This window comes from Emiliania huxleyi, assembly GCF_000372725.1.
Source record: "Emiliania huxleyi CCMP1516 unplaced genomic scaffold EMIHUscaffold_40, whole genome shotgun sequence".
Lineage (NCBI taxonomy): Eukaryota > Haptophyta > Isochrysidales > Noelaerhabdaceae > Emiliania > Emiliania huxleyi.
In genome coordinates this window covers 607817-620446 of record NW_005198965.1, presented here as the reverse complement: position 1 = coordinate 620446, position 12630 = coordinate 607817, and the positions used below count along the sequence as shown (strand labels likewise).

The window sequence follows — 12630 nt, the reverse complement described above, 5'->3', positions numbered from 1 at the left end:
ACACCGTCACCGACGAGCGCGTTGGAGTATTCACTCCGGACAAAGACGGGCACACAGCGGACGGTGCGGGGCGTGTGCCCGTCATAGTGGCGAGGCGCGGGACCGTCTGTGGCGAAGTGGGTCGCTTCCCCCGATTTCCTCAACTCACGGTCCTCTCCCTCTAGCGAAAATTTTTCACAATATCGCAACCGCGATACCGCGCGATATTTGGCGATAAAATGCGATAAATGGCGATGTTGTGCGATGCTCGCGATCACGCGAGCCTTTCACAGCACGCCTCAGCGACGCGCGTGAAGCGTTACACGTGTCAGTCCTGGGCGCCGAAAGTGCGAGAGAGGTGCGGGTGGGCGGCGGGAAAGCGCTTAGGGTACCCCTAGGGTTCTGAGGGCCGGATTGTTTTAAGACCTTTTAAGAAATGAGGAGGTTTGGGGGCTCAAATTCTCATTTAAGAGATTGCAGGCACGGGGGGTCCCTCTTTTAAGTCCGTTTAAGAAAATCGGCCTCGCCGGCATGCGTCGCCGGGTTCCGCGCCGGTTTCTCCAATACTGCCGTTATTAGGCACGAACCCGCCACTGAAGACACATCTGTAAGTCTGGTGCACTGGCAGGAGCCATACTCGCATAGGGGACGCGTGCTAGCTGACTGTGCCAGCTTCCCGGCCTCCGGCGTCTACCGGGGAGCCTCCCGGACCATCGACCTCGGGAGTCTCCCGCACCGTTTAAGCGTTTAAGACCGTTTAAGGAATCGGCGGCCCAGCAGCTCTTAAAACCTGCCATGGCAGGTTTTAAGCCGTTTAAGCCGCAGGCGCCCCAGGGCCCACCCTTTTAAGCCTAGGGGTACCCTAAGGGAAAGCGCGACCGGAAAACAAAGAAATGCTCGGACCGTCACCGTCACCGCCGCCGGGGCGAGGGTGCGCGATATTGCGCGATATTGCGCGATATTGCGCGATATTGCGCGATATTGCGCGATATTGCGCGATATTAGGCGATACTCGGCGATCATTCACGATATACAGAAAATTTCCGCTAGAGCAGGGATATGCACATGGACAGACGACAGTGCATGTGTATGGCGTATGGGCATGTGCATGCTCATGTGCATGCACATGCGGGGGCAAAGCGGCTACCGGGCTAGCGGGCCAAAGCGCAAAGCCAAAGGCAACGCGCGCCGTTACAGACCTGTTGCACGCCAACCGTGAACCACCGCCCAGCTCCAGTCCGGACAAGGCGCAAAAACAGGCATTAGCGCCTCTCGCGTGGGCACTGACGGCACTGGCGCTGGTGTACAGACTGTATAGACTACACACACGTCAAAAATATGAGCAGCAGGAGCCAGTTTGGCCCCCCGCGGCCCTCCGCACCGCGCCTGGCGCCCAGCCGCTGCACGCACTGCGGGGGCGCGGAGGTCGACTATCGCCTCTCGGAGAGGCGAGCAGCGCGGCGCGAGCCGGCAAAGCGGCGCGGATCCGTCCTTGTCCACCACGAGGACTTGCCTCAGCCGCTCAGAAGTGGCCTGCAAGCGTGCGGCCGGCGCTGGTGAGCGTGAGGGATGGCAGAAACTCCCTCTCGCTGCAGTGGCGGGCAGGCGGGCGAGAGGCACCTCTCGGAGAGGCGAGCAGCGCGGCGCGAGCCGGCAAAGCGGCGCGGATCCGTCCTTGTCCACCACGAGGACTTGCCTCAGCCGCTCAGAAGTGGCCTGCAAGCGTGCGGCCGGCGCTGGTGAGCGTGAGGGATGGCAGAAACTCCCTCTCGCTGCAGTGGCGGGCAGGCGGGCGAGAGGCACCTCTCGGAGAGGCGAGCAGCGCGGCGCGAGCCGGCAAAGCGGCGCGGATCCATCCTTGTCCACCACGAGGACTTGCCTCAGCCGCTCAGAAGTGGCCTGCAAGCGTGCGGCCGGCGCTGGTGAGCGTGAGGGATGGCAGAAAACTCCCTTTTGCCCGTTTTGCCCCTTGTCAGCTGACCTTTCCAGCGATGTGTGGCGAAGAACCGACCACGCCGCGCATGGGTGTGTTCATACTGGTGGACAACACCACCTGACCGCGGCTATTTGAGTCGCCGCGCCCCCAGAGCCGCGGAAGCCTGGCGCAGCGACGGCGCTGCGGCACTGCGGCGTCGCGGCCGCAGCGCGTGAGGCGCGGCGCGTCAAGTCGCCTTCAACCGCTCCGGTCCGCTGCCGCAGGGCCCAGGGATGGCGCTGAGACGCTCGGGTGCGACATGAAGGCCTTAGGGCGCGCGCTCAAGCCGCCGGCCGCGCACAGCGATTTTGAGCTGTCCGTGGGTGGTTCACGGTTGGCGTGCAACAGGTCTACACCACAGCACACCGCCACACCGGACCGTTTTATACGGTATTACTTATAGGACTAGAGCGTGTTAGCGAGCGTCTCGCTGGACGCTGCGTGGTCGCAGAGAGGCTGGGATGGCAAAGTGCTGGCAGGCCCGCACAGGAAAGGGGCTTCCACGGTGTTCAGAGAGGTTTGTTGCGGAACCCACGAAAACGCTGTCTGACTGGTCAGGCCTCACGCGCGCTCATCACCCATCGCCACCGCCGCACCATCTCGGCCTTGCGCGCCGCAGCTCGACGACCCGCAGTCGGGCGCCGCCCGCCGCCGCCGCCGCGCCCTCGCCGGCTGCCTCGCTGTCCACCAACGCAAAGGCCGGCGCGAGCCCCTCCACGAAGCGTGCCTGAGGCGTCGGGGCACGTGACCTTTAGCGGGGCCCGCTCCAGAGGCCCCACCGCGCGCGCTGTTGCGCCGCGCCGCGCCTCCCCGCCGTGCCTCTCCGGAAACGCGAGGACCACCGTCGCGTCGGCGCCGGCCAGAGCGCGGATCGTCGCGCCGAGGGCGGCGTACGATCGCGGCGAGTAGAGCACGTCCGAGGCGACGACGGTGTCGAAGCCTTCAGGCCAGCGCCCGGCGAGGTCGGCGAGGTGCGCGGCGTCGCCCCAGCGACAGGGCGCGACGCTCACCGCCGCGGCCCGCTCTCCGTTGAGCCTCGCATTCTCAGCGAGCGACTCGAGCCGGCTGCGCTCCTCCCGCTCGCCCGGCCCGGCGGCGAGCGTCACGACCGAGTCGGCGTCGGAGAGCACGACGTGTTTGGCTCCCAGCGCCGCAGCAGAGAGGCCCACGGCGCCCGTGCCGGCGCCCAGCTCGATGACCGACCGGCCGCACACAATTGAGGCCCGGCGCCGCTCGAGGTGGGCGATGGCGAGCGGCGCAGACTCCCACACGCGAAAGCCAGTCACGTCGCCGACCTCGCCGATCCCACTCCCGGAGCGCGTCGCACCCGCTGCGAGCTCGATCGAGTCGTAGTAGTGCCGCGCCGTGTTGTGGATGAGCACGGGCTGGCCGTCAATCTGCGCGACGGCGCGCTGCGCGGCACGCGCAGCGATCCGGCGGCGAGCGATCCGCATTCACTCTTGGGCCCAATGCACAGCCTCAGATGAAGAATGGCGCTGCCAGAGCCCACGAGCAGCTTGGACGGCGCTTGGAGGGTCGGCGAATGACACTATCAAGAGGACACCAGCAGGACTCTGCTACACATACTCTAGTCCCTACTCTGCCTCCGGTGCCACCATCTTCTTGCGTAGACGTCACCATTGCGCGCCAAAAGAAAGCCGATTCTTGACTTGGGCCCTCGGGGAGCCTTCTCTCGAGGTCTCGAGATACACAAAGCGGCCAAACGTCACCAGATCTTCTTGTCTGCCGCACTGAGTCTGGAAGGCCTCCCCATCGTTGTCGCTCGTCAGCTTGTAGTACTTGCACGCTCTGTTCTGGTAGCGCGGGCTGTCTGCGGGGGGTCCCGTCACCCTTTTCACCTCACGGTACCACCGGAGGATAAAGAGGCCCTTGGTTGGCGTCGTTGATGAAGACCCCGTTGCTGCTGGCCAGGCGGCGGCGGGGGCGCTGACGCCGATGACGCCGGCGGCTACGCAGCTGCCCCCCTCCTACGGCGTGATCACGCCCCGGCAGCGGCGGCCGCCTGGGGAGCGCAGATGGCGGCGCAGGCGCAGGCGGCGGGCCGGCGGCGGCGGCACAGACGGCGGCGGCCACCCCCATCCAGACGCCGTAGGCATATGGCTGTATGTAGGGCCCCAGAAGGCTAGCTGGTAGCTTCATTTGTAGTTGTAGCACAGCCGCGGGTCCGCAGAGGTGGGGCGGGAGGGTTGAGAGAGAGACCCATGAGGCATGACCATCCCATGACACTGCATGGACCACACTCACATGTCTTTGCATGTAACAGTTTTGTTACACCCTCATGGGGCACAAGAAAGAGGCTGCACGGCCTGTGTACGGTCTGTGCTGCTGTCGGGCTGGTCGGGCTGTCGGGCTGTCAGCGCTACTGTCAGGCCACTGTGTGCTGTCGGGCTGTCGGGCAGCTGTCAGGCTGTCACGTTGGGGCCTGACAGCGACGGAGCACCTCTGATGTCAGACTCTGCTGTCAGGCTGTCAGATACGTGCTGTCAGGCTGTCGGAGAAAGTGCTGTCAGCGCTGTCAGGCTGTCGGGCGCTGTCAGGCGCTGTCCGGGGGTTGCTGTCAGGCTGTCAGACCAGGGCTCAGATCCCGCCGTCACAGCGACGACGCGCTGCCCTGCCTGTGCCAAGGCCTCGACCTTCTTGGGCTACGGCTGGCCCTGATCGTCGCCTCGCCGAGCCCCTCGCTGCTGCCGGCGTTGCCGAGCACTCCGGGAATTTATTTTTTGAAGTACTTGTGTAAACTCGGGGAGCTCTTATTTACCCCCAGGTTTGACCGCGCAGCTTTAAAAACTCGACGATATCTTCCGGAAAGACTGAACTTCCCGCAGAGCGGCAGCATGAGAGGCGCAGAGAAAGGCTGCGAGTGCTCGACGAGTCTTGCGAGCTGCGCGGTCAAACCTGGGGGGAACTGACCGCATCAGGGTGGACTTCCGAAACCCGGGTGAGCACCTCTGACGGTTCTCGCTCCCCATCGAGCTCTTCTTGCCGCACGGCTCTTCCTGTGTGCGCCGGCACAGAGCTCCGTGCCAGCCCCTCCAGCGAGATAGGAACGAGTGTATCGCTTTGACGGATCGACCGTGCTTGTTAAGTTGTTATCAATACCGATCTCACGTACACAGTTACACTCCAGACGTTCTGTACTCTCCTATCCGGCAACCGGCGAGACGCTGTCGTGAGCCAGCCGCTCTTGCGGCAGCCGCCAGCGGAGGCCGAGCGCGTCGCGTATCGATCGAGCTCGCGATCCGGGGACCGGGCCGTGGAGCCCACGAGGAAGACTTCGTCTGCCAGGACGGAGTCCCGACGCTCGCTGCGTCCGCTGGAACTGGGGTCTGCACACCTTTCGTGGGCGCGTCCCGCAGTGGCAAAAAGGAACTCACGCCGTGCTTCGTCGATGCACAGCTCGGCTGCTGCCACCGCCGCGGCGGTGGCGGCGGCGGAGGCCGGGCCACTGGGCGTCCGCCTGGGCGCGCGCCCGTCGCGGCCGTCGCGGCGCGGCGCGCTCCTTCGACGACGTCTGCGCCTTCCTCAGCTCTGTGAGGCTGGAGGCACATGCTCCTCGCTTCGCTGCGGAGCAGGTCGACGGCCTCCTCGAGGAATGTGTCGCGGCGCGCGCTCTCGCTCGACTCGGCATCGACGACTCGCTCGAGGTGGCCAAGCTGCGCGCCGGGCTGCGCCGATGCTCGCAGAATTCCCTCACCACCTCCCCAGCTCTCGCTGCTGCCACGCTGGGCGGCGAGGCGGCGCAGGGCGAGGCGGCCGCCGACGTGGCTCGTGGGCGGGGGCGGAGGCGCAGGCGGCTACGAGTCGCCCGTGGACGAGGCGTGCGCGTCGGAGGGCCTTGGCAAGGTGCCTGGAGGGTCGGGGCACTCCCTCGGCACCCTTCAGGCACCTGGGCCACCACGGGGCACCCCTCCGGCACCTTTGGTGCACCCATCGGGCACCCTTGGCGTGGCTGTGGGCGGCTCGACTGGGGAGTTGGTGGGGGTGGAGAAGGAGGAGCAGCAAAAGCAGCAGCATCAGCAGCATCAGCAGCAGAAGCAGAACTTCGACGTGGAGGCGTGGCGCCAGCAGATGTGGCGAGCGGCGATGGACGACGACGATAAGGAGGGCGCGGCGGCCTAGACGAGGCAGCGTCAAAGGTGTCCTGCCGTGAGGTATTTCCCCATACCGACCCCATATCGGGTCGGTGCAGCACCCCGGATCAACCCAACCTTCACTTCCTGACCACGTGGCGGGCCTTCGCCATAACTCGGCTCAGCAGGCCATCACTCACTGCCCCGCCTCAGGGGTGGTTAGTTCGTGCCAACAACCCTCGTCCAGGTGGATCGCTGCGAGACTTCAAGCTCTGCGGACCTACTCTTTGCCTCGTCCGACGTCTTTTACTTTTCCTCTTCGCCGTCTACGCCAACCGCGGCGGCGGCACCGCTGCGTTCCGCGGGCGCTAAATCTCCGACACCCTCTCCGACAGCCCGGGGAGGCAGCTCCCGCCGCGCGCCGTCAGCTCGTGGAGCCCGTGGACTCCCGTCGCAGCGCAAGAAGGCTGCGCGGCCCGCGGCGCCCGTGGACTCCGTGGACTCCCGTCCGCTCGAGTGGGCGAGCGCTGCGGCTGCGTGCGGGCGGGTGATGGAGCGGGCATATTGGCATCTGCCCGAGCCATCTCTCGGGGGCTACGCGACGGGATACTTGCCCTCGACGGCAGCGGGGCGGCTGGGTTCCCAAGCACGTCTCGCGGGCAAGGGCCGCTGGGTCGCCGGCGAGGAGCCGAAGGAGCTGAACCTAGACATCATCGACGGGGTGATGTGCGAGGTGGTGTATGCGGTCTCTCTTTCCGCGCTACGTGTTCAACGACGTTGAACAGTGTTTGACCACGGCGCTGTTCTGTGTGTTCACAGCGCGCGCGGGGACGGCAGTTCTGCGAGTCCCGCTCCGCAGGACTTTTGTAAAGCATGCTTGTGGCAAGTTACAGACGCTAAAAAAATAAAGAAGAGCAGGAAACCTGTCCCGTTTCTCCCACCCCTCGTTACACAAAACTCTCTCTCTCTCCTATATTTCAAATCACCTTCCGCGCGCGCTCACTCCTCCGCCTTTGGGCAGTTTGGGTTTGGCTGCACGTCCACGAGCACCTCGTTCCGCTTCATAAACGGCAGCGCGAAGGGCGGGTTGTAGCCGGCGGCCTGCCACCGCGGCTGGCCGTCAGCGCCGCGCTCGACCGCCCAGCAGCCGTCCTTTGCGAGGTCGTCCAGCAGGATATCCAGGTTTTTCTTCGCCGCCTCAGGCCTGAAGTTCCACGAAAAGGTGCGCACAGCCTGCACTCGCTCCGGGAGCTGCCGCAGCGTCACGCGCGGGTCGAGCGGCTTGGGTGCGTCGGCGATGCTGCTGTACTTGGACGCCGGCAGCACAAAGGCCATGGTGTGCGTCGCCTGTCCTTCGGCGCCAGGGCTGACGAGCACCGGCGCCGTCATTGCGATGGGCTCGGGCGTAACGAGCACGGGCGCCGTCATCGCGATCTTCTCCTTATCGTTCTGCGGCTTTCCAAACACGCCGATGTAACGCGCGAGCGCGCCAAACGGGCTGCCGTCGTCGCCACCGCCCCAGCCACCGGCGCCGTAGCTGCACTCTGCGACGACACTCCTGGCGTAGCGCCGGACCTCATAGGTCGACGCGCGGGCAAGTACCGTGTGCGCGGGCATCTCCTCGCTGATCCTGCCGAGCACCATCCCCATGGCTTGCTTGGGGAAAAAGCCGAAAGTTCGCAGAAAGGATAAAAAACAAAATTTTCCTTCTCTTTGCCCTGGACAACTTTTGCGTTTGGCTGCCTGGTTCTCCTAAAAAAACAAAAAAGCTCGCCCCGATGTCGGTGCCTGCCGCTCTCGCCGCGCCGCTGCTGTCCACCTTCGCCGCGCCGCTGCCGGCCGCTCTCGTCGCCGCGCCGCTGCCGTGGCGCTCGCTCCTTCAGCGCCGTCCCAGGCCTCTGACGCTGCTCGACGGCGGCAGCGGCGACGCCTTTTTTGGCGAGGCTGCAGTGCGTGCGACGCTCGACGATTTCAAGGCCGCCGCGCCCTCGATGTTCGGCGGCCATCCAGACACCGTCGCGATCGGCATCACCGGCGACATCGCGCTCGCCGAGGTGGACGGCCCGGTGGTCGTGCTCTCGCTCTCGGGACGCTTCTGGCACAAGCGGGAGACGGTGCTCGCCAACGCCGGCGCGTTTCTGAGGCAGCGCTGGCCCGAGATTTGCGACGTGATCGTCGGCGACCCGGGCAGCCTGCGCGACGTCGTGCGCGACGACGAGACGGGCGACGTGCTCGAGGATCGGCGGGCGCCCGACTGGAACGGCGACCGCGCCGCGCTCGAGTACCAGGGCATCGACCCGGACCGAAGAGGGCCGTTCCCGGAGCGGACGGGCGGGTTCCGGGCGGGTGGCTCGATGTTCTCGTAGGGGCGAGTGGACAGAGAGTGGTCGGAGCCAGAGGAGAGAGCGGACGCCGCGACAGGGCCAGCGAGCGCTCCGTCCAAATCCAATGCGGCTCCAAGGAGCAAATAAAAACGGAGATTAGACACGACCTGTCACCTTTACTGTGAGATGGGTAAAAAGGAACAGGTCCCCGCCCGTGCGGTCTTTGTGCAGGGTTCTTTGTGGGTGTGGTCGGCGACTAGCCGAGGTCGTCCTCCCGATGGGGGACCTGCACTGGTCAGTGCACAGAAAGAGTGTCTCAGTGCACAGTGGTCTAGCACTAGTACCACTAGCCGTCTTCCACATGGTAGATGGTCCCCCTCGGGACGGGTCCCTGCTGCTCGTCCTAATCTCTCTTTATTTCCCACATCCTCCTGCTGATCTCCGCAACGTCCTGCTCCCTCCCCCGTCTCGCCCTGGGCGCGTCTGCTCCGCCTCCCCGTCGTCTGTCGTCCTGCGTCGTCTGGGAGCGGCCGCACACTGCTCGCTACCCCCCCTGCATGCCCCCTGCACACCTAAGCCCATGGCCGACCCCCCCCCCCAGCAGGAGCGCTCTGCTGCTGGGGGGGTCGGGACCCCCCCCCCCAGCAGGAGAGCGCTCTGCTGCTGGGGGGGTCGGGACCCCCCCCCCAGCAGGAGCGCTCTGCTGCTGGGGGGTGCTGGCATCTCTGTACAGACAGCAGCTGTAAGTAGCATGCGTTCGAGTTGCGAGAATTTATGGTCGGCATCAAAATCAGTGGTCTCACCGGCGGGGCCTCCTACTGCCAACCGGGCTGTGCGGGGCACGCCAGCCTCTCTTCTACGCCTCTCGTGCCTCGCGGCGCCTCTGCTTCAAGGAGGGAAAAAGAAAACGCAGCCGCTTGCTGACAGCTCAGTCGATCGATTTGCGACGAGCGAGCGATCCGAGGATCGAGCGGGTGGCCAATAGGCTAGGGAGCAGCCGAGGGGGCGGGAGGGGGGGCGGCGGGAGGCGGGAGCTGGGTCCAGTGCGCTCTGCTGCTGGGGGGGTCGGGACCCCCCCCCCAGCAGGAGCGCTCTGCTGCTGGGGGGGTCGGGACCCCCCCCCCAGCAGGAGCGCTCTGCTGCTGGGGGGTGCTGGCATCTCTGTACAGACAGCAGCTGTAAGTAGCATGTGCGTTCGAGTTGCGAGAATTTATGGTCGGCATCAAAATCAGTGGTCTCACCGGCGGGGCCTCCTACTGCCAACCGGGCTGTGCGGGGCACGCCAGCCTCTCTTCTACGCCTCTCGTGCCTCGCGGCGCCTCTGCTTCAAGGAGGGAAAAAGAAAACGCAGCCGCTTGCTGACAGCTCAGTCGATTGATTTGCGACGAGCGAGCGATCCGAGGATCGAGCGGGTGGCCGATAGGCTAGGGAGATCAGCGCTGATCGATCAACGTCAGCGAGACGCCCGAGTGAGTGGCTCACTACACCCTATGACCTTGAGCTATGCGTGTGTGTGGTAGTGTACAAGATAGACTCAGATGTGGTCACAAGTCTTTAGTAAAACGCCAGCACTCGACAGCACGAAGGTGTATTGGGCTCGAAGGCGCGGTGAACACAACCGCCTCGAGCGTACCGCTCAAACACGAGCCGAGGGGGCGGGAGGGGGGGCGGCGGGAGGCGGGAGCTGGGTCCAGTGCGCTCTGCTGCTGGGGGGGTCGGGACCCCCCCCCCCCCTAGCAGCAGGGACGGGCTTAGAAGTGCAGGGGGGGTAGCGAGCAGTGTGCGGCCGCTCTGGCGACTGGCGACTGGTCCTCCATATAGTCGGTTGAGGTCGCCGCCCTCCTCGTGCCTCTTCTCAGCGTTCCCTCGGCGGCCGATGCCATCCGCTCTGGCTCCCCCGTCCCCGGGTCACAGAGCCCTGCTCTCGTCTGCGCGCTAGTCTCTGCTTCGTCATCACTGGCCTCTCTCCAGTCTCCTCTTCTGCTTTCTCCCCTTCTTGTATGGGGCTCCAAGGAGTAGCGAGAGACTAATTAGTTAATTAAGACATCGCATAATTGGCTCTCCAAGTGTGCCTCGTTTTAATTGCGCACACGCAAAATCTCGCTGCAGCACCAACCAGTTCGAGGAGAGGCAGGGTAAAGGAGCGGTACATACGGACACAAACACACGTGTGGAAATCGCGTACGGAGCTCGCCAGCTCGGTCCGCCAGGAGGCTTTCTTGTTAAAGCTGTGGAGTGTGGGGTAGCTGCCCACGGGCCGCGCCGATCGAGAGACCGCACAGATCGCACAGAACGAGAGACTGGTTGAGTCCGTGTGCGCCATCCGCACGGTTGGGACGTGAGACCGACTGCACCCTCCAGTGGAAGTAAGGGACTTTCTTCGAGACGCTGGTTTGCCCGCCCTTCATACCTGCATGCCTCGCTCGCCTTTGCTCTGCGCCGCGTCGCCGCCGGCGCCAAAGCTGGCAGAGTGGCGCCGCATCGTCGCCGCTTCCGACATCATTGGCTGCGCCGCGTGCCTCTGCCGAAGAGACATCGTGAGGCACAAGCCCGCCGTCGCAACCGTGAGCGCCAGGACGCTGATGACGAGTCCGGCGGTCGCAACGGAGGTAGCATCGTGATCGTGCTCGCCGTGGTCGTGGTCGGCCACCTCCTCGTGCGCGTGGTCGGCCACCTCCTCGTGCGCGTGGTCGTGGGCGTGGTCGGCCACCTCCTCGTGCGCGTGGTCGGCCACCTCCTCGTGCGCGTGGTCGTGGGCGTGGTCGGCCACCTCCTCGTGCGCGTGGTCGGCCACCTCCTCGTGCGCGTGGTCGTGGGCGTGGTCGGCCACCTCCTCGTGCGCGTGGTCGGCCACCTCCTCGTGCGCGTGGTCGTGGTCGTGGTCCGTCTCCGGGTCGGCCGCCTCCCCGTGCATCGCGTTGTAAAGCACGGCTGCCTCTGGCTGGACCTCGACCCCGGTGCTCGTCGAGGCCAGGCGCGCGCTAAACTCCATCGGCAGGTGCTCTGTGTAGATCGCCAGATTGCCGGCGATCGCCGTCCGTACCGTCCACGACGTGGCCGGCAGCGACTGGTTGAACCGCAACTCGAAGCAGGTGTCGGCGGCCCCGATCTCGCCGCCGCCATCGAGCAAGGTGCACTGCGAGAGCTGGAGCAGAGCCTCGGCCGCCGGCCGCAAATCGTCGAGCGCGTCCGACGCCGGCCCACCGCGCAGCACCACGACCCGCATGCTCTCGTCGGGCGCGCCATAGATGCCGGCGGCATTCTTGCTGAATGTCCACGTGTAGTCGCCGGCGAGCAGGCGGTAGACGCCGCCCCACTCCCACGGGCCGTCCCCGTGGCTGTGCCCCGGGCCAGCCGACACGGCGACGACGGCGAGGGCGAGCAGCAAGCAATGCATGTATGTGTGCTGTGGCTGGGTGTGTGTGCCAAGGCGCGATACACGTGCACCAAGATGAGGCTTCGATGCCGACCGCCGCGGGAGAGTAAAGTTGGGTGTGCCCGCCGTGAATGTCGTTTCGGACGGCGTTTTTCTTTTTTGTGGGAGGTCTGGCGAGAGAGACGCGCTCTCAGCGGTCCGCGCGTGTGAAGCATCAACGCGCCTGCTTCTTCTCGCGCTGGTCCAGATTGTGGCTTGTGCACCTTGATTGACCGCGTCTCGATCGGTCGGTCGGGTCCACGCGACCGCGTCGATCAAGGAACTCTTCCGACAGCCTGAACTCGTGAACTGGTCTGGTCTAGACCGGGTCTAAATCGAGGGTCAAACCTGGTGTCGCAAATAGGGTCCCCCTCCCACAGGCCGAACGAACCTTAGTCTCGGAAAGAGGGAATCGGAACGTACTTAGAAGCACCAAAAAAGGACAAACAAACAAAAGGAGCAATGGTGCAGCACTCCGCTTTTTTCGCCTCGCACCAGGCCTTGCACTCGTCCAGGCTGAAGGAGGTCGCGAGCTCACGCTGCGTCGGCATGCCAGGCTCGGGCTGCACCGTTGAGTGGTTCTGTGGCGTGCCGTACAGGATGATCTCGATCAAGCGCAGCGTCTCGGCCTGGTTCGCCGGGTCGGTGACGTCGATGAGGTTGAGGTGAAACATGGCCTCAGATCGGTGAGCGCAGATGCCCGAGACGTCGTTCCATTTGCTGCCGGTGAGGATGGACTCGTCGAGTCGGTACTTTCCCGTCTGCATGGCGAGCATGATCGTGATGGGCAAAGACAGCACCCGGTGGAGGAGACGCAAGCCGTGCATGCCGATGATCCAGTTCGCG

At 65.0% G+C, this 12630-nt stretch overlaps 5 protein-coding genes across 5 annotated transcripts; 1 reads left to right on the top strand and 4 right to left on the bottom strand.

Moving 5' to 3' along the window:
* Nucleotides 1-2359: 2359 nt before the first annotated feature.
* On the bottom strand, nt 2360-3408 carry EMIHUDRAFT_209882 (hypothetical protein; the record flags this gene model as incomplete). The annotated part of the gene is made up of 2 exons (XM_005770236.1): nt 2360-2391; nt 2643-3408. 2 exons carry the CDS (start codon nt 3406-3408, stop codon nt 2360-2362), a joined length of 798 nt encoding a protein of 265 aa, XP_005770293.1.
* A 277-nt stretch (nt 3409-3685) lies between these two features.
* On the bottom strand, nt 3686-4250 carry EMIHUDRAFT_436334 (hypothetical protein). Its single transcript, XM_005770235.1, has one exon. The coding sequence runs from the start codon at nt 4229-4231 to the stop codon at nt 3815-3817; it is 417 nt and encodes a 138-aa protein (XP_005770292.1). The 5' UTR covers nt 4232-4250; the 3' UTR covers nt 3686-3814.
* A 2794-nt stretch (nt 4251-7044) lies between these two features.
* EMIHUDRAFT_209880 (hypothetical protein) lies at nt 7045-7695 on the bottom strand (the record flags this gene model as incomplete). The annotated part of the gene is made up of 1 exon (XM_005770234.1): nt 7045-7695. One exon carries the CDS (start codon nt 7693-7695, stop codon nt 7045-7047), a length of 651 nt encoding a protein of 216 aa, XP_005770291.1.
* A 128-nt stretch (nt 7696-7823) lies between these two features.
* EMIHUDRAFT_209879 (hypothetical protein) lies at nt 7824-8411 on the top strand (the record flags this gene model as incomplete). Its single annotated transcript, XM_005770233.1, has 2 exons — nt 7824-7829; nt 7929-8411. The coding sequence occupies 2 exons, from the start codon at nt 7824-7826 to the stop codon at nt 8409-8411; spliced, it is 489 nt and encodes a 162-aa protein (XP_005770290.1).
* A 2362-nt stretch (nt 8412-10773) lies between these two features.
* Nucleotides 10774-11766, bottom strand: EMIHUDRAFT_209878 (hypothetical protein; the record flags this gene model as incomplete). Its single annotated transcript, XM_005770232.1, has 1 exon — nt 10774-11766. The coding sequence occupies one exon, from the start codon at nt 11764-11766 to the stop codon at nt 10774-10776; it is 993 nt and encodes a 330-aa protein (XP_005770289.1).
* Between the last annotated feature and the right edge of the window lie 864 nt (nt 11767-12630).

Bases quoted from the DNA above. Each gene is read 5' to 3' on its own strand.
- EMIHUDRAFT_436334 (XM_005770235.1), bottom strand. From the start codon at position 4,231: ATGCAAAGACATGTGAGTGTGGTCCATGCAGTGTCATGGGATGGTCAT.